Source organism: Gambusia affinis, linkage group LG23 (assembly GCF_019740435.1).
Source record: "Gambusia affinis linkage group LG23, SWU_Gaff_1.0, whole genome shotgun sequence".
Taxonomy (NCBI): Eukaryota; Metazoa; Chordata; class Actinopteri; order Cyprinodontiformes; family Poeciliidae; genus Gambusia; species Gambusia affinis.
In genome coordinates, this window is record NC_057890.1 from 14,039,541 (window position 1) to 14,065,959 (window position 26,419).

The following is a 26,419-nucleotide window of genomic DNA, read 5'->3' on the forward strand; positions in this document are numbered from 1 at the left end:
GCCAAGCAGCGAGCAAAACCCAATCAGAACCGCGACGTTAAACAGACCCGAAAAGTTTTAATTTGAGTCCACCGAGGCGCCAGGGTTCACCTGTGCAGGTCTAGCACCAGGTTCTTCTGCGTGTCGTTGCTTTTGTTCCTGAAAGGCGGGTGCCTCTCCGCTCGGTTCGGTTCGGAGCCGAGTTTCTGCTGCTCAGAACGGCGCCACGTTGCCATGACGACGGCCGGCGCGTCCTCCCACTGTTCGGGGTATTCGCCGCCGAGGCCCAGGAGGTGCGGCTGCTCGTCCTCGAAGGTCGACAGCAAATTCCTGCTTTTCACTGAAAATGAAAAAGAAACGAAAAATTAAAAGGAAACGCCGAGCAAAAGCATTCACATCTAGCCTAGCTGGCTAGCACTTCACAGCTCTCCCATATAATTTCTAACGGGCCAATCAGCGAACAGAATCAGATTTTGTGAACGATGACGTCGATTTGCTGCGCCGTTTTAGAATTGTAGTCTGCCTTTAGTTTTAGCAATGGCGGCAGTGGAAAATAAACGAAGTCCGTGTTGCCCGCGTTTCTAAATAATGAATTAGCATTAGCAGCCATTTTATTCGGCATTTTTCTCTTAGCAATGGAGAATGGTAGAAAGAACGACAAATCTTTTGGTTTTTCAGTAGAAAAAAGTTTCCTGCAATCTCAAAGATATTTTCAGGTCATTTTCTTTACTTATAACCACAAAAATGAAGTTGCTTAAAATTTTCCGCAGCCTAACACAAGAAAGCATCGGTTTGTGTGTGAGCAGAATGTGAGAAGAAACTGAATTTGATTGTTAAGAAAATTATATCTGATCTCAATTACAACAGTGAGTGTGTCTGTGTGTGCGGGGTAGGTAATAAGGATGTAGTGAAAGGTCAAATCAGTTTCTGTGGCTGTTGCTGCTGAGCTGTAGGTGGAATCTGATTAGTGGTGATGGAATAATGGACCACCAGAGTTTTACAGCTGGGAACTAATGATTCATGACAATGGGAACAGCGGGGTAGGTCAGGCAAGCTGAAAACTTCAGAAAAATGAACAAGTTTGCCTGATCATTATTGAAAGTTAACTTTTCTAAATCAAAAACTTTTCATATCAGAGCCTTTATGAAAGAGGTGACTCATGAGAACTCGTCCTTTTGTCTTTCTTGGTTTTCTTTAATGTATTGCTGGAGTAAGATTACCTGTAGCTGTGTAGGATTCAGGCATCTGTCTGGATGGTACACCTGTTTCAGTGATGCTTGATGACAGAGTGAAGCTGCTCGGGTAAAAACTCCCCAGAAACAGAGCGAAACACAACACGACCACCTGGAGAGCAACAAACAGGCAGGCGAAGAGAGAAGGGTGGATAGACGGATGAATAAGTTATGAATTACAATGGAAACAGATGTTTCCAGTTTAATAATCGATGCTCCATCAGCTCAGTGTCACATATGCGTTACCATTAAGCATGAGGATGTCTGGGTGCCCGCCATCCTGCACGACTTTTGGATTTTTCCTGCCACCATCGCCTGCAGAGCCTGCAGCTGCTGCAGCAGAGACCTGCAAACGCACACACACACACACACGCACACACACACACACACATATACCGATGGGTCAGACTGTATGTAAGGCTGTGTTTTATAGTCAAAATAGTAGACATGGATAAATTGAAAGAAATTTTAAAAAACAGAGCACTGCATCTATCCATCTACCAATTTATCTATCACTCCATTCAGCAATTTTAATACTTTAAACATGGATAGATGAGAAACACATGAATGGATGGACGAATGGATGGATAAAATCATTCATGGATGGATGGATGGATAAAATCATGGATGAATGTCTCTGTATCCATCCTGATGTCTGACAGGATTCCTCCTGATGAAACAATTTAAACCCTCTGACCACTGGAGAGCGCCACTGAGCTCCTAGACCTGCTAATTAACCTAACAACTTTCTGGTTGGTTTAATATTAGCTGATGGAAACTAGCCGTCCGGCTAATTCACCCTGATCTCATGGAACATGTTTGTTTTATCTGCTGCCACTTTCCAGACAGCTTCACATGTCGCAGAGATTTTCTCTCTCGATCGCTAAAACGCAGCACAACCGTTGTGCCATCCAGGTGCAGCGGCACAAAAACAGGCTCCACCGCCCCATTTATCTTTTCAGGAGTGACAGCGAAACACACTTTAACAGCTGAGTGAAAAACCCCGACCTGAAGCAGCTGTGAGGGACGCACTTAACCCGATGCACCCGCTTTGTGCAGCACACGCCGTTCATCCGTGCAGAATTTTCACTGCGTTTCGCAGTGAAAATGGACTCATGATTATACATGAACGCAAAAAGCTGCAGCTGAATGTAGAAACGGGAGCCTCTGATTCAGCTTTATTTTCAAATCACAGAACTGAGTCATTGTTTTCCAGCTCAGCATGATCCAGGCGGTCAGGGCTAAAACCCTCCAACCCCCGGAGAAGTGAACCTGCAGGCTGTAATCAAGCCTTCAACAAAAAACAACTGTCTAACTTTAGCAGTACTTCAGTTTCTGAAAGTTCAGGTTTTGAATCCTTATTTTTGTCTTTTCCTCGATTAAAAAAAAATCTCTCAAATATTAACCTTTCGACTATGTTTTCTGGTTAAGAATCAAAGTGACAATCCAACTGTGAAGCTTTTAGTAAAACAAAACAGAAATGTATGTTTTTTGAAAGCCAGAGATCCAAATAATAGTTTCTTCTTCTTGAGTTTTAGTTGAAAAATCCCAAGAAACTGTATGTCCTTACTTGTTTGAGCACTCGAGAGTTTCCACTTTCCTGCGTAGCTCGTTGTTCTCATTGGAGCATGTCTCCACCCTGTGGTCACACAGCAGTACTGCAGTGTTAGTGACTCATAATTAGCAACATCAACACACACATTTTAAATTTGAAGCAGTGATTTTACGTTTCCAGCTCTGTTTGTTTAAGAATTCTCTACCATTATGCAGATGATGTGCTAATATTTTTTAAGAATAGCAATAAAAAACCAAAAAAACAGGAACAATACTAGATTTCTTAGTTTATCATCTGGACTTTTCCAGGTATTTATTTTCCTGTTAGCTAAAAGGAGAAAAAGGACAAAGATGAACTTACTTTTTCTCCAGAGCATCCATGTATTCTTTCTTCTTCCTGCGACTTTCTTGAGCTGAAATCTGTGAAAGAAAACAGTTGAATAAAATAATCAAAAGACTGTAAAGAGTTTATTTAAAAGGGTTTCCTCATTCTACAGAAATCAGAGCAAGACTAGCATCTAATTTAAAACTAAAATCAATAGTTTGCATATTCCTGAGCTCCTACCTTGTTCTTGATTTTGCGGCGGATCTTCTTTAGTGCCTTCTCTTCTGCTTTGGTGAGCGGCAGTTTGGTGGGAACGGGATAACCTTCGGCCACCAGCGTTCGACGCTCCTCCTCCGTCAGGATCAGCGGCCCAGACCCCTGTAACTTCTGCAGGACAAGAAGGAAAATCTAAATATCTGCTAATCTATTCTAGAGTGCAACCCCTTCTGCCACTACGAGAACACCTCCTGTTCGGTAAGGCAGATTTCTGTTAAAATGATCATATTGTGGATCCAGGAGAGTTCACCAGAGTTTTATTTAAAATGTCCTCATGTTTCAAAACGTTCATGATGCCATACATATGACAATGTTTTCAAGGATTTTGGAAGAGCAACAAGCTCCCCAGCTCCTCCGCTGTGCTCAACAAAAGCCATGACATGCAATTTAGTATTTTTATTTAAAATATTCACGTTCACAGCTCAAATACCATGATATATATCTAGATATCTGCTTGAAAAGGAGGAAGGCAGAAGCATAAACTTATTTTGCCCAGCCTTCCATGTTTCACATTTCTTATTAACTTAAAAAAAGGAAAAAATAATAAAACAATAACAGTGAGATAATACAGCCAATGAATTTCTTTTAATTAAACATGAATCCACCAAATACAGACTTTATAAGAATGGAAATGAAGCACTTTTAGTTTCCTGTCCCTTTGTCACTTTTACACTGATTAGTTTAATTCTGAGTCTAAATCCTCTAAAATATAAACATCTAAAAATTACATTTTCACAGTCCTAAATGTTTAAAACATTTGAATTACTGCTATTATTGGAAATATGAGCAAGTTCTGGCCACAAGTTGTTTATTGCAGGTATTTTATGACTTATTAGTATTGTATTGTATTTCCCATTTTGAAGAGAAATCTATATTAATGAAGCAGGGAGTCCTTATAACATAATTTAATATTTCAGGAGACAACGTTCAGCTTAATAACCTTAAATATTCTTTAGTTCCTGTAACATTTTGCTAAAACATTCATTTTCTATTATTATTTTTCCCACATTATAAATGCAGAGAAATTAAAGACTGGACTCTTGTACCTGAACATCTTTATCTTTTGACATCATAAAGTGTGAGTGGTGTCCGTCACTTTTATAACAAATTGAGCAAAAGTTGTGAGAAAATAGAAACTGGTTCCTTACATGAGGAGCGGTGAGCAGCGGGGAGTTGGACAGGGAGGACGTGGCGCGCGGAGACACCTTGACGCTGGCCTGAGACGGAGGTGGGCTGCTGGGAGAGGTGGGGCAGGACATACTGGGAGGGGCGTGGACGGGGGTCTGGCTGCCCTCAGAGTCACTGCCGTGGGAACTGGGAGGAGTGGGAGGCATCTGCAGGGACTCCAGGCCTAAAAAAACCCAACAAAATTACAAAGAAATTACAGATTTGTTTGGGTAAAAGAAACAAGCCAACATGTTAAGCCCAATGCAGAAGTCCTTCATTTGGATTAATCGTGATTAATCGATTGTTGAAAGAATCGTGAAATAATTTAGTAATTGATTAATCGTTACCTGGAATATAGAGACTAAAAAAACAAACCTTTCATTTACTGAAAGAACAACTAATTCACTGCCAAAACTGTACAAAAAATATGCACATTTAGCATTTAAGCTCAACAAAAAAAAACTTTGTAAATATGTCTTACGCCAAACAACTCAAGTGACATATTTTTTAGTTCACCTGGTTTATATTCTGTAAAAAATGCTATTGATCACATTTTACTATCTACTTATCAATCAATAATTAAAAAAATAATAAATCAACAGATTATCTCTTCATGTTAAAAGTATTTTTTAGCTGGAGATGCATCTTTAGTTAGAGTAAACTGTAAAAAAAAAGGAATACTGTTATTGCATTTTAGACAGTAAAATGTTTATAAAAAGAACTGAATTATTTGTTAACTTGAATGTATTTCTAATACTACATAAGAAGGCTTAAATGAAACATTTGCAGATTTTTTATCCGATTAATCAATTAATTGTTAGAATAATCAGTAGATTACTGATACATTATATAACTATTATTTTTGTTAGTTGCAGCCCTAGATGTGATTTAAGTTTGTTCAGGAAAACTTTTCCTTCATCTTGGTTTCAAATGTTAAAGAACTGTAATGCTCAAAACCTGCCAGCAGTAGTCGCTGTAGCACACAAGTAAAATCCTAACTCTGACCTTTGGGTGAAAAATTGAGGAACTGGTCCACTTCATGGGGCTCCAGCTTAATTTCAGGGATGATTTTCTCCTCTTTAATCTGTAATACAGAAGACAGACAGTGTCACAAACAGAACAAACTGAAACTCAGAGTTTTAAAGAGGGTTTTTTCCTACCTTGATTGCTTTGGCTTGGTTGGTGATGCTGCTGGCTGCTGTCTGGGCCACAGGGGCCAAAGCGGGGCCCTCAGGTCCACGAGGGTCCTCACTGGAGGCCAGAGAGAGTGAAAGAGTAGGGAGCAGAGAGGAAGTCACACAAAGGAGGCCCTCAATGGCCTCTTCCTGCTCCATGGCCCACTCAGGGGAGTCTCCATCAGACTCTGTGTTGGAAAAACGTCACAATATGAAATTACTTCACATTTCATTCAAAAATAACCAGTTTTTCTTTGCATTAACAACCATAAATGGGGTATAACGGTTTTCCAGATTGTGGAAAGTGGTTTATCTTGTGTCATATTGGTAAATGTAAAAATTTCCATTGTTATAAAATAAATTTTAAAATATCTAAAAGAATTAGGTGCTCAAGACTCACTAGATGTCGAAAGTGGAAGGTTGGATTATCCTTAAACTTGGCATAGAGCTACAACAATTTTTTTTTGACGATTGATCATTTAGTTGGGTAAAAAAAATCTTCAGATATTTTCCGCATAATATAAGAAATACATTAAAAAGATTAATTTCTAATATTGCATGAAGTGCTGTAAATGCAGTAGATCTTAAAAACTGGATGATCCTTAAACTGATGGATAGAGCTGCAACTAGCAATTATTCTGATGATTAATCAATTAATCAGGGAACAAATTCTTCTGATATTTTGTTTAATTACTTAAGCCTTTTTTACACAATATTAGAAATGTATTAAAATATGAATTTATAATATCGAATTAAGAAGATCTCAGGATATCTCTAAAGTGGATGATTACTATTTTAGTAATTCATTATTACTAAAATAGTAATAATTGGCCCATTATGCAGATTCAGGACAATACTTCTAATCTTTATGCAAAATTAGAAGTTCTTTAAAAGATACAAATAAGTACATAATTGATTTGCTTTTGCAGATAAGGAAATAAAAATGTTAGTGGCATAGGATTCCTTTAATAAATGCTTGATCATTTGTGGCAAAGGATGCATCTAAAACAAAATAAACACTGTCTACTAATATGTGGATTAGTTTTTGGATTAATTACTAGACTGGAAAATCTGCTTAATAAGAGCCTTTGTAAATTTTCCACTTGAGGAGTTCTGGGTAGAAGTCGTTAACAGAAACAAGGTTTACCATCTTAAATTTACAGTTTTGGGTTAATCGCTATCTGACTCTGTTTTATTTTAACAAATTACCTTTTTTGAGTCTGTGTACTCCAGTTAACGATTAATAATTTACTAAATTAGTTGACAATTATTTCACTAATCGATTAATCGCAATTAATTCGATTAATCGTCTCCCACCTGCTTCGCTGCCGTGCTCTCCGGTGAGGTGCGACAGCGGCGACTGAGGCCGGCTGTCTCCACACAGCGAGTAGCTGTGCTCGGCGGTGATGTGCGGCGGCAGAGGAGACGACGGGGACAGATCGCCGCCGTCCTCTCCCTCCATGGACTCCACGCCGCCTTTGTCCCCAGACAGGAAGGGGTCGCTGAGCAGCTGGCCCAGCAAAGCATCCGGGGAGAGGTCGTCCAGGAGCTCACAGAAGTGCTGCAGAAAAGAGAAAGAAGGTGGGAGGTAACAGACTGATAATTACACAAAAACCACAGCATTAGAAATCTCTGACAGCACCTCTGTGATTACAGGATATTATCGTCTCTATTGGCACCTTCAGCCCCCTCAGGGAACCCCAGCGCCGCCAGTCGGATACTTATCCACCTCCTCTAATCAGCATTTCTGTTTGTGTCTCAGTGTGGTGATACTTTACCAGACAAAGCCTCCTTCCCCCATCGCCACATTCCTTCACCTCCCTACAAGGGGAAGATCCTGATCCTGTTCAGGATGTCAAGACCAGCAGAGACACGGAGACACTACGCTGATAACACACTGATCTATATCTACAGACAGCAGAAAGGTCTCCAAGTTCATGTTCCAATGAACCTAGGAGTCAAAATATTTCAATTATATTTTCTTATGTCAAGATATTAAAAAACAAAAGGTAATTTTCAGTTTTAAGAAGCTGGAGTCACAGAAAAGTTTGTGCTGAAACAAGCTAAAATGCAAACTACTCCTGGTATTACTGTCCAAAACCAAATCCTTTTAATTCAACACAACATTTTTGAGTTCACTTAGTGCTTTGAAGTATAACACAGTAACTCCATTTTCTTTTTTCACCTCAGTCAAAGTTCCAGGAATCTCCTATTTATGGAGAGATTTAAAGCAATGATAAAGAAGTTTGGATGGACGGACAGACGGACGGAAAAACCAATGAATGGATCCATAGCAAGATGGATGAAAGGACGATATATAGGTTGCTGGACAAATCGATAAATGAACTAATGAAAGGACAAACTGATGGATGGAGTATCAAGATCTTAAAATGAAGGAACAAAGTAAAAATGGATGTGTGAAGTTTCCTAGTTTTCTCTGTTTTCCTGGAAACTGGTTATTTAATCATTTATAGTTGACCTTCTTTGTGAGCAGAAAAGCAATCTGACGGCAGCCGCCTGCTTGGACAAAGTCTATGGAGTCATAAACTAGTTAAAATTATATCACCGCATCTTGTCAAGGCATGGAGAAAGTCAGGTATCTAAATTCAAACGTTTGAGTGCAATCAGGCAAAACTCCAGCTAAGGCAAGATCCAAAGTGGACAGGCCAATGTCCAGCATGTGGCTTCAATTACAGACTCACCAACACGGGACGTCCAGCATTTCTCTGTGTCCCACACAAACAAATGACCCTTCCTCCTCTGCTCTTTTTGCTCCCTACAAGTCCCGTCTCCAGGTTTCGATGTGTTTAAACACCGACAGCACACCGTGAATCTCTTCAAGGAGGAAGAAGGCAAATATTTACACTTCTCTCCACCCAGTCGGCCATTTTCTGATGCCCAGGATGAAGAAGAGCTTGTGTCCAATATATCCAATGATATGATTCAACAATATAGAGTATGTGGAATAAATCAATCAGCCAGTTAGGTACAAACATCTAAAAGTCACAATGTTTAGGGTTCTCCAACTCCAGTGGTCTGCAACGTTCAGCTTCATCTCTAGTCCAACAAGCATGGAGGCCTCAACAGAGCCTAATGGCAAGATGAAAGATTCAGACTTGGATTAAAACCTTGAGGTCCTCAAAATGGAAAATTAATGCAAAGCAAGTCCAGAAAAGCAGCGTCTTTTTGGTGTTGATACTGAAACTATACAGAATGAGAAATTAAAACTCTGATCTGGTAAAGAGGTTTCAATTCCTTCAAGTGACTTTAAAAACCAAATCAGATTGACATAAATAAATAACGGGTAATTGAAAATAAAACAGCAAACCAGACACATAACATGATGCTGCCACCTCCGTACCTCAAATTTGAGCTTGTATTTTTCATTTAATTATGACATCATTATTATTTTATTATCGGCAAACGCTTCACTTTTAGCCTCTTCAGGTCAAAGTACATGTCTAAAAAATGACACCCTTTGTTGTTTATGTTGATTAATGATCACTATAATAATCAATTATTCTTGTTATTAATCAATTTCCTTTTTAAAAGTGGCCCATTCTATTTAACCATATTTCTAAAACAGAAAAACATTTTATTGCCTATTATAAACACCTGATAATTTGTAGCTAGAAATACTTCTACATCTACAAAAGCAACAAAAACATTTCTGCTTGACTTAACATCCATACAATGTATTGACCTGTTTACTATTGTTTTGTTTAGTAATTGGATAATAAAAGGTGTTTAATGTTAGATTTTATTCTGAATTTGAACCAGGTGAAGCTAAAACGATGCAACTAGAGGACTTCTGGGTAGAACACATTTACAAGCAAAGAAGTTTTTTCATCTTAAGTGAAAAGTATAGATATTTTTGTATAATTTTGGATTTATTACTGCTCCTAGTATGTTCAGCAAATGACATTTTTTTGGTGTATATACTCCAGGTAATAACTATAATTGATTAATAAATTAGTTGACGATTAATTCTGAAACGATTAATCGTGATTAATCGTTTCAGCCCTAGTTCAAATTTGATATTTCACTCCCTTTGTATCTCCAAACTGCTGCTTAGTTGAAGACAAAAGACCCAATTTCTTAAAAACACAGAATGGATGAACCCGTTAGTTTATTCAGAAAGGAGGAACTGAATGTACAAATGCACAGAAACAGAACCACACCAAACTCCCACACTGCGGCTCCATGAGCTCCCTGTCATTTCAGCTCGCGGTTGCGGTCGAGAGCGACGGAGAACCGGTCGCCGACTGGGTGTAGCTCATCACACGCCCAACAGAACCCCCTTTGTCCCCAGAGCCCTTATGAGGGAGGCGTTGTTTAAGGGGCCGGCTGTAACTCAAAACCCTCCAGCTGGGAAACAGAACCAGGGAGGCTGAAGCCCAACTAGAGCAACTTGGAGGTTTAACTGGAGATGGAGCAACAGTCAGAACCGATAACAAAGAGGCTATTCTGATTTTTTTTTCCTGAATAAAATTCTCTGGTAACACAGAAAATAACGGGTACAGGACATCGCTGAAAGATGAGATTGTAATCTTTTAATTGAAGGCTGTAGATGGAGGAAATGCAGACAGATTAACTGAGGCTCAGTCTGATGCAAAATCTCAGAAGCTTAGCAGAACTTTTAATATGCCAGATGTTAATCAAACCAAAGTTGAGGCAAATGGAAACTTCAAAGTAGGTCAGACGAGCACAGAAAGTCCAAACTTTATCCTGATGTAGAAGCAAAAAAGCAGAATACATCATTTATGTATAAATCCATCAAACTATGAGGATATTTTAGTTCAAAATAAGGAATAGAGTGACAGAGTCAAAGTTTTCTTACATTTCGTCTGCAGATTTTTACAACTGAGATTAAAAAGACAATTTACCCACCTGGAATTATGGGTTTATGGATTAATGGATTCAACCCCATTTTACTGGACTCTGTTTTATTTTGGTCAATAACTACCTAAAAAGCATTGGAAACCCCAGCAGTGTTCACTTTTATATAAACTTGGTAGGTTTCTACATTAGGCACTACAATCTGGTCTCTACTATTTTTTGCATTTTGCGCATGATTAACTCATCACAATCTCCAACATTACCAATAATGCTTCAAGTTTTATAGAAATCTGTCAGTTTTTGCAAAATTTTAAGTAATTTTAAAAACTATTACTATAAACTATGCCTCAAATGTAACAAAAAAATGTTAAAAAAGAAAAGAATAATCTAACTTATGTTTGCTAGTTAAAAACCAATCAGTTCCAATAAAATCTCCACCTGCAGTTTGGATTTGAATGCTGTTTAGAGGGCAGTAAAATTGGAAAACGATAACTTCAGGTTTCAATTGAAAAAAGATATAAAAATGTTAATTTCTGGAGCTGTTTGCAATGCTACAATGGTACCAATAACAAATCATACAGCCAGGCCTGTCATGGTAGCAATAAATTGCCCCAGAAATTATTGCGATAAATAATAACATTGTTGTTTTGAGACCATTTTCAAGTAATATATTGATAATGGCGTAACGATGCAAGTTCATCTTCTGAAAGACCAGTAAACTTTAATTTTGTAAGGAACATTTAACACTGGAACTGGGAGTTAATTATAGAAAAAATGAAGATCACACACAACCAAAATAAATGATAAATAAAATGGATTGTGAAGGCTCAAAACAAAACTGCCCTCCAAAAAAAAGAATCAAAATTATTAATTGCTTATTGCGACAGGCTTAAATACCACATAAATTTAAAGTATTCACTAACATATACATACATAGAAATCATACAAGCTCTTTTAGCTTTAACCTTAGCACCAATAAATAAACAGGATTTATTGTTCAAATGCAGAAACCGAAACATATACCTGTAAGGAAGTTAATCCTTTAAGGACAACAACTAAAACTAAAAACCTGTCCAGTCAGTCCTAAAGGAGCCCCAACAGGTCGGGTCTAGCTGCGTTTTGTACCCTGACCTGGACTCAGCTGTGTTTACGCCTCAGCTGACAGGACACTCGCTCATAAAGCAAACGTCCCAAAACGTGCAGCCTGCTATCAGGACAAGCCAGATGACTCATTAGTTTGATTGGGATCCAGATCTTTGGCTTTACATGCCACATATCCTCACCACGTGTCCAACTATCAGCAGATAAGCTGAAAGAACATACGAACTTTTATCTGACAGCCCTGCGAGAACTTTATATCTTATCATTGTTCTCTTTATTTCAGTTCTTGTTAAATGAAAGGCTCACCAGATGATTTTTAGTTCTAATAAAATCCAGTTTCTCCAACTTCCTGTTTGCTATTTAGTGCTGGTCTCTTCAAAATCAGGACACTCCTGCAGCCAGAAAGCTGGAGCAGCACAGGAAGAACAACATATAAATCAACATCGAAGCTTGTAGCAAATAAATAGATAAAAACAGAAAAACACTTTTTACAGCTATTAGTTAAGCTACATTTTGCAACAGAGATGCCTTCAGAAAACACTGAATTACAAACACATGCTGAAGTATCAGTGATTTGTGCACAATTGTAACCAGCAGAGTTTGAGATAAGTATCTGGGTTGAATACTTTTCTATGCATAAATTCACTTTTATAGACAGAATTCAGCATCTGGAGTCACAATAAGCAATGAATCAATATCAACCAATCGTGTGATATATTGAAATGAGCTCAATGATTTCCAACTCTGATGATAAATATTTTCTGATGGAGAATTTTGTTTACAGAGACATCATAAACTTTATGGTTTATAGACATTTCTTTTTTTATTTGCTTTTTTGTTGTTTTCTTTGTTTTTTGTTTGTTTGTTTTAAACCCACCCAATTGTTTTGTTTTTTTGATACAAGTTAATGTTTTTGTGTGTCTTGAAAATGAGCCGTTTCAAAAACCTTCCAAATATAACAGCATAAGTCAGCAGGCACTGCCCGTTACCTAGCAACACCAGTGAGGCCAGCCCGTTACCTAGCAACCCACACGGAATCCCAAGTGGAGTTCCACAAAGTGCCTTTAAAATATCTTCCAGTTTCAGTTTTGACTTCATTAAAAAAATTTAAGTTTGTTAGTCTTTGAGATGGCAAACTAGCATTATTATGTGACATTATCAATGCATTTATTGAAAATAGTCTAAAACTACCATATTACCCAATTACTGGGACAATTTATTATCCAGCAAAATTTGTCTTCATGACAGGCCTGAACTGGAAATAAATATAAAACACATTTTTGACACAATATCAAGAAACTAAAGTATGATTCACCCCAAAACCATCTGTAGTGTAAAAAGGTTGAATCAAGTTTGAAACCTTCAGATGTTTTCAAGTCTCCTGTTGATAGGAGCCATCCATAATAGGAAACTACGACTATAAGTCACTTATCAGTTGCTGTGGGCTCACAACAAGCAGAGCATCTCTGCCAGGGCACTGATAATAGTGTGTGTCAGTGATACGAAACAAATCACAGGCCTTGGGGTGATCTGGTGGAGTTCAGCCTGACATTGTTATATTGTATCAGCAATCAGTAAAAATAAGCTCTAACACATTAGGTTTCAAATATAGACTGGTATTTTATCAAGTAAAAAGAAAACACACCCATATCTGTGAGATTCGAGCCAAATGAGCTCAGACAAACTGACTCGAGCTAAACAAAAACGCCCTCGCTCTCAGAGGGATTCGAGCTGGTTCCCACACGGATAAGAGGGCGACGCAGACACTCCCTGACCCCGATCCTCGACATCGATCCCAGCCGGGCTTTCCAAAAACTAAGAAGTAGTCAGAGATCCAGTATCAGCTCCAGGAAAAGGCCGGATAACAATACAGGATAAAACTGCAGAAGAAAAACCTTAAAAAGAGTTTCTGCAGGTTTCACTCAAATTTAAGACTTTTAAAGACCATTATGAGTAAAATTTAAGACTTATATAATGACAGATGTAGAGGACCAAAACAGTGACATTTCTGGGGTCTTTTTGTGGCTCTTTGCAGCAGTTTTGTGCTTCTCACATATCATTTAGTTCTTTAGCTAGCTAGCAAGCTAGTATTAGCAGCTTGTTAGCAGTAGTCTTAACAGCCTTGAGTTTTTGCCCAATAGAAAAATCCTGCAAGAAAAAACCTACATAGATTAAATGATATTAAATAGTCCTGCCAGGACAAAATATAAGACCTGTGAGTAGCGTACACCAGCCATTTTACATTTTCTTTAATGAATTTAACACATTTTAAGGCCTTAATTTTAGATAAATGAATTTAAAACTTTTAAAAGGTGCATGGAGACGCTGTTCTTTTAGTTACAATCAGATTTGTTTCTTTACGGTATCAATCTGATGCTTTTGGATTTCTTTGTCCACACCTTAAAATGTGGAATTTATAATTTAATAAACAATAAAGGTATTTAAAATTAGACCTGAAGACGTTTAATTTTTTATATGAAAAGAAAGAGTGTTTAAATAGTTCATACAAAAGATCGAAAAACATCTCACTGAGTTGCCACAGTTCTGTTTGCAAAGCCATTGGAGCTAAGTAGAAGTACAAATACTTACACTCTGCCTTCAATGTATTGAAATCTTTCAAAATATTTGAATGCAAAAAGACAGGTTGAACTGGATAGGCCGACAATAATTACTCAGCATAAATGTATGTAAATTAATTCATGAGTCATGGAAAGAAACTTATTCAAACTACAAAATACCTACTCATTTCACCTTTAAAGTTAATGTCCTCGTTCAAAGTTGAGAAATGTAGAAAGTCATAAAGTAAAGAGACTGAAGTCTCATTTTGTCACCATTGGAGAACTGAAATCAGACATTACTTCATATCCACCCAAGTTTCCTGCTCCAATATGAGCTCATAGGTTGACGATTTGTAGTCTGGTGAGGAGAAAGTCCAAATAAGAATATTTGTCTTAGAGCAGCACCCTGAAGACCTATCAAACCGGCACCTTGCGCAGGGATTTAAAAGTATATTTTGTTGGCAGTCTACAGCAAAACACTATGTGATAAAAAAATTTAAATTACATTCTGGCAGCAATGAGGTAGAGGTTATGGTTTGCGCCTTTTTTTCTTCCAATGATTGTGTCACCATGTTTTTGTTTGGCGGTGAAAGGAAACAGCTGAAAGTCTCACTTTAGCATACACACCAAGCTTGTCTTGTTCTTGTGAGAGATTAATTCCTCTAAGTTAATGTAGCAGACAAATGTTACTTACAGAGCTTGATGTGATATTTGTACACTGCAAAAACACAAAATCTCACCAAGTGTTTTTGGTCTAGTTTCCAGTGCAAAGATTTTAGCACACTTGAAATAAGACAAAACTAGCTTACAAGTAACTTTTCAGTAAGATATAGGAGCTTGTTTTAAGTTAATTCCTTAAAATTGACTTAAGATATTAAGGAATATATTAACTGTAAAGCAGTTCACTGGTTTACAGTGCGAGTTTCAACACATATTTGATTGGGGTGGAGTGATAGTTAACTTAGATAAATAGCAGGATGTGAAAGAGCATGAAGGAAGTCCTGTTTGACAGCAAGCATTTACTCTCCTCCCACAAGCAACAACATGAGTGCATTTACATAAACACTCAGAAAATGTTTACATTCTGCTAAAAGGCTTTGCAGACTGAATTAAAAACCATTTAAAGACCTAAAAATCTGCTTCCAATTTCATGTTACTGGTTTAATGTGAAAATAAAGTCAAAATGGCAAGACTTGGACTCAACATTTCTTTTTTTAAGTTCAGAATCATGACTCAGATGTTGTCTGAGTTCTGATTGGCCGATATTCAACAAGAATGTGTGTGAGGAAACAAGTCGACCCAAAGGCATGATGAAAAAGTGTGTTTCTGACCCCTGTTTTCCATCCAAGAGAGCGTCCCAGAAGTTTTACATAAAACACACACAGTCTTTCCTTTCCTGCCCTATCGGACTGACCGACAACAGAAAACAACCCCCACGGTTCCCCACCATCGTTGCACAAGCAACTTTACAATCCACAGTGCTGGACTGTAGGGATACGTTTAAAATAAAGAAATACCAGTAAAACTAATGAGACATCTTCACTTAGTGTAACAATTTGAAGCCAATCGTTCAGTAAAACCACTCAGTTTCTATACCGTGTTGCCCAACACACTGAAAACATTATCGTTATTTGTGGGATCCGGACTATAACAGATCAATTTCAACACATGCTAAAGACTGTTAGTTGCAACAGAGATTACAGTCAAACCACAGAAACCTAAAAACTTTAAACTTTAAAGCATATGCATCAAAACTTGCTTGGCCAATAAGTAAGTTTGCCATTAAGTAAATGCATAAAATTTGATATTATAGTTCAAAGCAGAGTGTTAATAGAAATACTACAGTTTTGGCTTGCGATTAAAATTACAATATAGCACTTTTCAAAATAAAAGACAATATTTTTACATTTTTGACCATGCAAGGCTACATTCGAATGCAAATGCGACCCAATTTGGACTTTAACAGGAAATAACAGGAATGCCCGAGACTCAGTCAGATGCAGCACGGAAATATTGTTGCTGTGGAACAAAAACACAGCTGTTTCTTCATCGCCATCTTGTTAAAACTGGGTCAACACACACTCATGCATAACCTTTTCCATCTCTATACACAGACCATTAGCTTCACACGACTCCAGCTGAGTTCAACTCAGGTCTCCTCAGACAAACTGCATCTTTTTTCCCAAACAGATTTTATTTTAGCAAGAATCTTCAAACACTGATTATTTGTAGATAATATTTCAGTTTATTCATCAACCCGGGGGGTTTTATTTGTGTTTATCCTGCTGGATTCTCCTTCATCCCAACACTTTTTGCAGCTGCTGGGCGACCACTGGGTCAGCAGCACCTTCTTCGTTTTAAGACTTGTCTAAACGTGCCGCCTTTTCCAAATTCCTCTCTTAGTTTAGTCTTTGAGGTGAATGCTTTCCAAGCAGACATCTGACTAAACGTCGGGAAGAACTCGCTGACACATTAAAACCCACAAACTCAACCCTGCAGGGCTGAGTCTGCCTCAAAAAAAAAAAAAAAATCAACCTTGAAAAGCCAAATGTTTCAGTTTTGATGAAAAAACTGCCAAAAAAAATTGGCTAAATCAACTAAATATGTTTCTAAAGAGCCTTTACAAATAATTAAAAACAAATTTATAATTACACAACTGCATTATTTTACATTTTACGTAGACAAAAACATAATATGGAATCAAAAATCTGATTAATTTTCAAAAATAAAAATAATGATTCTTGGGAACATTTTTCTTGACGCTAGTTGGTTGAACCTACAAAAAAATGTGAAAATTTTGCTCTTGCAAGCCATTGTCACAAAAAACTTTTAGCAACTTTTACTTCATCTCTTGTAAATTTCATTTAAATTCTGTTTAAACAAGCCAGTGATTATGTATTTAATGGATCAAAACAAGGGATGGGCCTGTTACCAAGCTCTAGATACAAGAATTTTTTAATAGCTCAGGGTTCAAAACAACTAGAATTATGCATCGTGTAAATCCTGTGGTTAGAGGAGGTTTTATAAGGAGGAATGCATTGCTGCTCCCTGAGCATCAGCTGGCTGAAAGGTAACTCTTCCCTGACTTATAACAAAAACAAAAGGATTCCTTGGAAATATAAGTAAATGAAACAAAAACAGTTAAAATATGGAAGCTAAAGTGCTTTAATTTTTTTATGAAGGTAAATATATTTTATGTGCACATTGCCTTATTAACACAATTCCCAGTTTGGCTGGAAAGCAACAACACAAAAGATTCTTAAACAAGCACCACTTCTTCTCCAAGCTACACAAAAAGCCTTTTGTGCCACAAGTAAACTTGCTGCAATCCAGCTGCCAAACATGAATCAGGTTGTGTGGAAAACTCTTTTCCTAAACTGAATCCAAAGGAGGAGGAAGAAGAAATCCAGTTTTGGGAGACACCAGCAGCTGAGCAATGTGTTGTCGCCCACACCCTGTAACCATCATAACATCTGGCAACAATAAATCCAGCAACATCATGGCCACATCACACCCAACTGTGGTGCCTCCCCATGTCACAAACCTTTGGTTTATGTTGGTCAAAGCTGAAGATTTTGGGGATTTAAAGCAACAAAAGCAGTTCAATTATTAGGGAAAGAGCAGGAGCAGGATTTTTTTAATAACTCATCCGTCTTATGATTGACCAAAAGATCCTTCAGCTCATGTACATTTAGGAGCCGGTTTCTCCTAAACTTCTACCGTCATTTGTTAGTTTTCTAACCTTTTGGGCCAGGATGAATGCTTGATGCAGGCGGACTAAACCGATTGGTTCCGGCCCAAAATTCAGTCATAAAAGGAATCAGAAGTTATACCTGAAAAGGAGTTCAAGAGTCAAAAGTCAAACATCAACGATGAAGACGATGACAAACCGACCAGCAACATGGTGGAGTTAATGGTGGCATCTACATCTTTCTGTGCTGTGTGAACAGAAAGCACTTCAGTCACAGGTTGCTGAACTCAAGGCAACTTGCTACTTGGTCCGGGAAACTCAAGGCAACTTGCTACTTGGTCCGGGGAACTCAAGGCAACTTGCTACTTGGTCTGGAGAACTCAAGGCAACTTGCTACTTGGTCCGGGGAACTCAAGGCAACTTGCTACTTGGTCCGGGGAACTCAAGGCAACTTGCTACTTGGTTTGGGGAATTAAAGGCAACTTGATGTGAAGTTTTGTGAACTCAAGGCAACTCTGATGAACTGATCACTGTACTGCAAGGTATGCTGAACTCAAAGCAACTTCTTACAAGGTTTTGTGAACTCAATGCAATTTGCTATGGGGTTTGTTGTACTCAATGCAACTTGTTACTTGGTTTTGTGAACTTGAGACAACTTGTTACTTATTTAGTGAATTCAAGGCAACATGTTTTGAATTTCTACTAAGCTTAATGCAACTTGTTACTTGGTTAGTGAACTCAAGGCAACCTGTTCACAAAACCGTTGGTGAAAAGCAACGTTGGCACAACCAAAACCAAACCAGCCCAAACTAGAGTAGCTCCAATTTAGTTTCTTATGTGACAAAATGCAGATGAAAGAAGCACAAATTCAAACAAAAGCTGCTCTTTAAATAAATTTTTATTTAGACTTTATATAAAAACAAAATCCTAAAAAAAAAATTTTCTTTTTAAAAAGTCAGAAGAAAGACTGATAAACATATGGGTCAATGTAGATAAAGAGTGAAGAGAAGCAACCAGATGTTTTAGGAATTTTGGACACGAGCCGACTCGTCCCGGTTCACCCTGCAGGAGAGACGGAGGCAGGAGGGGGAGGAAGGCTGGAAGGTGAAAGAGGTTTAGGCCTGAAGCTGCTCTACATTTAACACTTTCCGCTACTGGGAGGGTTATGAGCTACAAAAACCATCAACGCTGGGCGTTTTACGTACGTCACGCTGTGCAACAGGCAGTTTGCAGGCTTTGAGGTATAAAATGTGAAACACTGAGCGTCAGTGTAGAATGCATCAACCCTGATGTGAAATCAATAGTTTTAGTTCAATAACCTTAAAGTCTTCAACTTGGAAAACAACTGTAAAGTACTTCTAAACTACGGTTGTAAAGTGTAAACAATGAAGAAAACTACGGGACAGAGGGCAGTCGGATGGTTTTTACTGGAATTTTAAAAAGTCTGAGATTGTTGAAACTGCTTTGAGGCTTTCGTAAAGGCTGGGTGTGTAAAATCTAACCAGAATTTAAACCCACACCCTCTAAACCACACAGTGAATCAAATGACAGGGGGCTGCAGATCCATGGAGAAAGAGGGAGGAAACACCAGAAAGAAGAGTAAGAAAAGATACAGAGCGATAAATTTAGCTTTGCCTCGGAGAATTAAGTCTCCTCTTGATTTCCGTAATGATCCCTTACACGCTGATTACTACCTTCGCATTGCTCCCAACCAGTTGGCTGTCTGCAGAGAGCTGGAGTCTGAGTACTGTTTCAAAGTTCAGGAGAAAAGTTGCATCAGATTTGACCAGGAGAAAAATGTGTGCACCATCTGTCCAGACATTTAGGACAAGTTTAAAGCTTGGCCTGCAGGCACAGAAAGAAGTAGATGAGAAATGCTGATGATAAATTAAAAAAATCTTTAGTTCAAAATTGTTTTAGGATTTAAAGGCGGAAAATAGCTCAAAAAGAGAGAAGAAAAACAATAAAATCAGCTAATTAATTCCCTTTCTTACCATTTGAACATGATCTTGAGGGGTATTGCTTGAAAATAATAAATACTATTGAGTTATTTAACAAGCTTTAAGGGAGAAAACCAAAATTAAACAAGTTAAAAAAACTAAACTAAGAAAAAAACACAGAAATTGCCATAAAAAATTAATAAATTTCAGATTCTCCAGATTAGTTGCTGGTGCAAATGTTATGCATTCCAGCTCACAGATTAAAATAGAAAATTTGTTAATTGCTATTTTATTATTGGTAGTATTGACCAAAATTAGCAAAAAGTAATAATTGTATTATTCTAAAGGATATATTCTGTGTTTCAAATATTTCCCTTAATGATTCTACATCATCGTCAGAAACACTGCAGAATTTAAGATCTCCCTTAAAAATCCCAAATTTGTCCAAAACATTCCCAGCATTCCCAGAAGACTACTTCAATGTCTAAACAGGCTTTACTTGTCATTCAACGACATCAGAGAATCGAGGTAATTAAGTTTGTCTAATGTCACGGATATAATATTAATAGGGATACACAATGTATCGGCAATAACATTGTCGATACATTGACAATGTATCCACGCGTTTCTGTGGCACTTTTAGCTAGCCTACAGCACATACAAAACAGAGAAAACTAAACGCTGATATGTTGATTTATTTATAGTTTAAATAGGTGATTAGGTCATTATTTGTTGAGGAAAAAAAAGAAAGGTAGAGATAATAATTTAACTATAACAACTGCAGCGCACCGTTCAACTAAATGCGTACGTAATTCCGCTCCCATCGATCACACAACCCAGATGATTTGCACTTGACACACCCTGCGGTTACAACAAGCAACAAAACGGAGCTGAAAGACGTCAAACAAAAGCAGAAAACGTGGGACGTTGCACTGCCTGCTCAACAAAAAGCAGAAAAATCTTAATTAAAATAATATGTTGAGTTTAATTCATCTGCCACCCCCTAATTAAACTCAGTCAGTTGGGTTGGGTCGGACACAATGTCTCTAGGATAGGTCCGGGTCGGGTTGGAGTTTTTAGGGCTGATCTAAACTCTAGCGCAGATTTCTCCTCCAGATGTGGATCAGGAGGAAGTCATGAGGCTGTGCATTCAGACCACATCAGGTGAAATGTTCATAATTTAAGAGAAATTGTTTCATCTCATTGTTTATATCAAGTTATTGGGGGCCACAGTCAGTGGTTTTGTCTACTGTGGAGGAAAAGTTTGACTTTGCATGGGATGTGGATTCTCTGTTGAAAATCAATTAGAAGGAATAATTAATTAATATTCAATAGTTGGCAGTCATTTTGACTGCTGTCAGTCAAAATGTGGACAACAAAAAGACCTCTGTCATCGCTGCATCCATTCTCAAATCCATGGACCAAATCAAACAACATTCAACAGTTTTTAACCAAAAAAAAAGTCTAGAAAAGAACCATATTCAAATTTAATGCAGACAAATTACAGAACATCAGTGACTTTCCTGCTGCTTTTACTGACAGGTATGTGAACTGCCTGTTCAACTTTAAAACAAGAGAGCACTTTGACCATTTCTGGAGATAAACAAAAGAACTCAGACTTTGACAAACTTCTAGATTTGCATGACAGAAAAACAAGGGATAAAACAAAACTGATAATTTAATCTCAAAACCTTTCAGCTGGTTGATATGATTTTGACAGAGGAACAACCGGATGATCCTGCACCACTCCTGCTGTAATTACTCTCTCAGCCTCATTGTGACACAGAGGCCAGGGTGAAGACGAATCTGGAAAGGCTGGTCTGGCATGCAGAATTGGAATGTGACCAAACTTGAAATGTGATCAAAGAAACGTCATTATTTAAGCTTTTTAAGCATAAAGTAACCAAGTTGTGCACTGGATGACCGTTTCCTTGGTGCACAATGACAGGCATGTTGCAGGTCACACACATGGACCTTTCACACAGGCATAGCAAGATCACCGGCGAGCAGGATGCCCTGCCCCAACGGAGAACAGGCACTCCTCTGTGAGCACACACTGACCCGATCTGAAGCGGCTGCCAGAGCCGTCATCTACAGCCTATCAGTACAGGTTGGGCATTACAGCTGGTTTGGGAGATACAAATGAGAACCTGCAGGAATTATGTAACCGGAGTCATATTTGTCCGGGAGCAAACTCAACAAATACACCCTTTTCTCGAACATGTTGAACCAATGAAGGTATGCAAGTGTAGTAGGTTCAACGGGAGCTCGAAACAAAACCTGATATTTCATGTTTAAACTCTGGAATTTAAAATAAATCTCCTGCTGAAAACTTTTGACTGACAAGAGATCTGGTGTGGGTTTTATCTTTGTACTCCCCTGACTTTCCATAAAAGTCTAAACAATGACACGTCAGAGTCCTGAACAAAGCTTCTCATCGTTTGTTTACGAGAGAAAATCTCACAGAACAAAAGACTGAAGTGTGTGTAGAAGTAAGGCTCACTGATATTCTGCTAATGTCGAAAAACACAATTTTACAACTGTGGTGTTTCCATCACATAAGAAACGCAATTTAAATTAAATATGAATAAGTTTGTTGGCCCAATTAGTCATTAAAAAAGACGCCACTTCCTGTTGTCTTTCCACATGTAACCAATAACATCCGGTTGTTGGTTACATAACTCATGTGATGCAGTTTTGTGAAATATGCTAATTCTGATGTAGTCGAAAATCCACCTAACTGTAGCACAAAAACATTATAAACAAAAATGTGAATTTTCTTTCAAAACTGGAATGTTTACCATTAAGAAAATATATTTTTGCAATTCCAATTTTGCTTGTATTTTTGCACAAATATGGGCAAAACGTGTGTGAAATCAAAGTACTATTGGCTTATCTGTAAACAATCATCACTTTGAATCATCACAGCCTTAAATTTAAGGCTACAGCTGAAAGAATATCTCAGCATGACTGTTTTTAATTATGTTAATACTGCAGAGTTTGCACCACAGATGTGCATACGAGTGAACAGTAAGATGAAGACTTCAGGACAGCGACTTCCTAACAGGGGATTGGTGCAAACTTCTATAAATCCCTCTACTATTTGTTTGGGACATCTGGAAAATAATTTTTCTGTAGGAGAGAAGGTACAAAGTCCGGTCTACAAACTCAAAAAAACTCATGTGAGGAGAAACAATTCTGCCCTGGAAAACTGCAGAGTTTAAAGACAAAAGTTTCCCTACGTGTTCATCTTCTACATTGTGGATGCTTTTAAAATTTCAAGCAGAAGTCAAACACGTCACAAGCCTACGATGCCTATTGTTACTCCTGAAAAGAGTGTGACACATGGCTGCAGATAAAAATAACGTCTTCATAATCGTAAAACCTGAACAACTTGAAGGTTTAAAGGCATCCAGGCTGGGAGGAGACTGTTTAAAGTAATGAAAAAAGCAGCTGATGACGCTGCTTAAGGCTCACTGAGCTGTGAGGAATCCCGTCTGAAGCCCCCGGGAGGAGGGAACGTGAAGGAGTCGGCCCACCGTCAGGGCAGGAACAAAGGCTGCAGTCTGTTTCTCAGCCTGCCTCACATTCAAACACTACAGTCTTGTTACCTCGAACGCTGAAGCGTCTCTCCAGTTCTATACAGACACAAACTGTTCATGTTTATATATAGAACATCCATAATGCTGCTCTATGTTACATGAATTTATGTATTTATGTATCACTTTTCAACATTCAGAAAACTTTCACCCTTAAAGTCACTGAAATCAATTTCAGAAGAAACTTAAAATGCATAACATTTTAAGATCTTTCCCAGATCTATGAAAAATGTTTCTATATGCTCCAGGTAGAAAAGTTGTAGAAAATATCCAAAATGTGACCCAAATCCGCTTTTTTGCCCAAATGTCTGACAGCCCAATAGAGTTTTTATCAACGCCCAGAAAATCTGGTATGTGGAACTAATTAGGAGACATACGATTGTTTTCAATGCTTCTGCAGACTGAACGGCCATGTTGCATTTGATCCGGCCTTTCAGTCATTTATGTGAGAGATACGTCAGAATTCTGCACCAGAAAAAAGCTATATGCAAAAGCTATATGCAAAAGCTATATGAAAAAAGCTAAATCAGAAATCGATATTTATTTATTAACTTATGAAGAAGGTTTGTGTCAGTGAAGCACAACGTATCACAATCTTAATGACCACAAAACTCTGGTCCACTTCAAATGCATATGTGAACACCAAGCAGACCAGAGACCACCACAAAACCAGGAAGTGGACTCCAGCACAGGGCATTCTGGGTAAATACAACCAAAATAAACAGTGAGTCCAGCGCTAACACATTCTGTGAAGAAGGAAGCTGCGTTTATGTCAACTTTGGAGATTTTTGTGTCGTTTCCTTTAGTGGTTCTTGGTGCAGCGCCACCACAGGTGAGGAGGGGAACAGGCTTTTGATTAGTTTGGACTTTGACGGTGCAATGTGAAAGCAAACCACTCAAGCTAAAAATGTAACAAATGTTGCAATTTTGGTTCCCAACTGAACCAAGTCTTCCAGACTATCAGGTGTGAAAACTCTATTAGTCACAGACTCCAACTAAAATTAGCTTCTTTGTCTTGCAACGGGTCTTAATTAAAGCAGCCAAACAAATTCAGTCAAACTTTAACAGCAACAAGTTTTCACCCGTCCGCAGGAAGCAAGTGCAAGTGGAGAAACAAGAGGCTCACAGCTCAAAAAGAAAAAAAAAAGATTTGATTTTAAGATGGCTGGAGAAAGTGAGAGTAAGTCTGTGATGTCCTGAGATGGGATGGAAAACCGAGCCAGTGTGAGTCTGAGGCTGACTCAGCCTCCTCGGTGTCTGATTTCCGTCTTTGGCCAGATGTTTTTACACTCTGTGAACCCCACACACACACCCGCCCGCACACACACGCACGCACGCACACACACACACACACACACACACAGCTGCCTCATTCTCTCCATCTCACACAATCTCGTCCCAAAGGAGACACACAGCTGAAAGACAGACTTCAGCTTACATAACCGAGGACCTTTAAATGCAGAGCTCAGCTTACAGAAAGGAGAAACGCTCTCTCTCTCTCTCTCTGTGTGTGTGTGTGTGTGTGTGTGTGTGTGTGTGTGTGTGTGTGTGTGTGTGTGTGTGTGTGTTTTATCTCCTTATTTACTCTGTCCAGTAAATATATCAACAGCTCATAAAAACCAAGACAATGGATTAAAAAAATTACAGATTTAAACTGAAATTTGAAACAGTTATTTTTTCACAGAAAGATAATAATTATAAATGTTATTGACTAATAATATTTACACTATGATTATACAAAGGATAATTATATATCTTTAATAATATTATACTTTGACTAGATTTGGAGCTTAAAACTACCTGCTAACCTAATTTATTTCAAATTATTCAGTTTATTTCATTCTAAACATGTTTTCTAGGAAATATATTCACTTTCATTACCATAAAAGTGATAAATAAAGGAAAATATTTGATATTTTGTACAACTTTTTGGTAAGTGGATTTTGTTTTAATCAGAAAATTGTGAATTTTTAGGTTTTACACTTGAAAAGCCTCAGTTTTTGGTTAGTATCAAGGTACCACATCAAATTGTGTCATTTATGTTTGAGCTGTTAAATAAAGTTTATTTATTTATATTATTATTAAAAATACAGGTTTTTACGATCACAAACCTAGGATAATATTCCTCATTTAGAACTTAATTTTCTACATTTTTGTCAAACTTCAATATATTTTAATGGGATTTTAGGTGACAGATCAACACAAAGTGGTGAATAAGTGGGAAATAGAAGGAAAGTTACTAAAAGTTTTTAAAACCTTTGACAAACCTCTGTAAAATGCGTTGTGCACTTATATTCAGCCTTCATGACTCACTACACTTTAAAATTATCTTTCAATACAATTACAAGTGCAGATATGTCATTGTAGCTCTGGCCTGCTCTCTCTTGGGCTCCAGCCAACTCTGACTGGAGTCACTGTTCAATTAAAGTTTCCCCACAACATGATGCTACCACCACCATGTTTCACCACTGAGTCAGGATGATATTTAGAGTAAGTTACCTACCACATTTGTTGCACGGACACAAGAAAAAAGTAATATTTTTGTTACATCTGACCAGAGCTGCACAAACTGTTGATGTTTAAATATTAGGAAGTTGATTTATCCCTTAAACCTGCTCTATAAAACCAATTCCCTACGCTATTATTTCTATTAATGCAATTAATTGACTCCCCTCGGTTATCAGAGGAAAGTAGGCTAAATATACATCCAAAAATGTGAAAATTCTGTTTAATTTGCATAAAATCCAGACAAAACACATTGAAAATGTGTACTTGAGCATTAGAAGTATGCTTCTCTCACTCATTTATTAACTTTAATTCTTAAATTATTTACTTTATCTTAAGACTGTGAAAGGGAAACTGCAATATTTTCCATTAAACTAAATAAAAAGAAGGTAATAAGTCGATTCTTAATTAGAAACCCCATCCATAAAACACTTTATGTGAGACTAGAAAATTTCTGCAGCTAAACCTGTTGCAGCCT

At 37.8% G+C, this 26,419-nt stretch overlaps 1 protein-coding gene across 1 annotated transcript in view; it reads right to left on the reverse strand.

The window, feature by feature from the left end:
* creb3l2 (cAMP responsive element binding protein 3-like 2) overlaps positions 1 to 26,419 on the reverse strand; it is a 28,323-nt gene that overhangs the window by 1,203 nt on the left and 701 nt on the right. Inside the window, exons 2-11 of the mRNA XM_044107801.1 lie at positions 7,026 to 7,269; positions 5,694 to 5,896; positions 5,539 to 5,617; positions 4,515 to 4,717; positions 3,331 to 3,477; positions 3,127 to 3,185; positions 2,782 to 2,850; positions 1,458 to 1,557; positions 1,200 to 1,323; positions 91 to 319 (exon numbers count right to left, since the gene is read on the reverse strand). Of these exons, the coding sequence (XP_043963736.1) occupies positions 91 to 319; positions 1,200 to 1,323; positions 1,458 to 1,557; positions 2,782 to 2,850; positions 3,127 to 3,185; positions 3,331 to 3,477; positions 4,515 to 4,717; positions 5,539 to 5,617; positions 5,694 to 5,896; positions 7,026 to 7,269 (1,457 nt within the window). The remainder of the gene's footprint in view (positions 1 to 90; positions 320 to 1,199; positions 1,324 to 1,457; positions 1,558 to 2,781; positions 2,851 to 3,126; positions 3,186 to 3,330; positions 3,478 to 4,514; positions 4,718 to 5,538; positions 5,618 to 5,693; positions 5,897 to 7,025; positions 7,270 to 26,419) is intronic.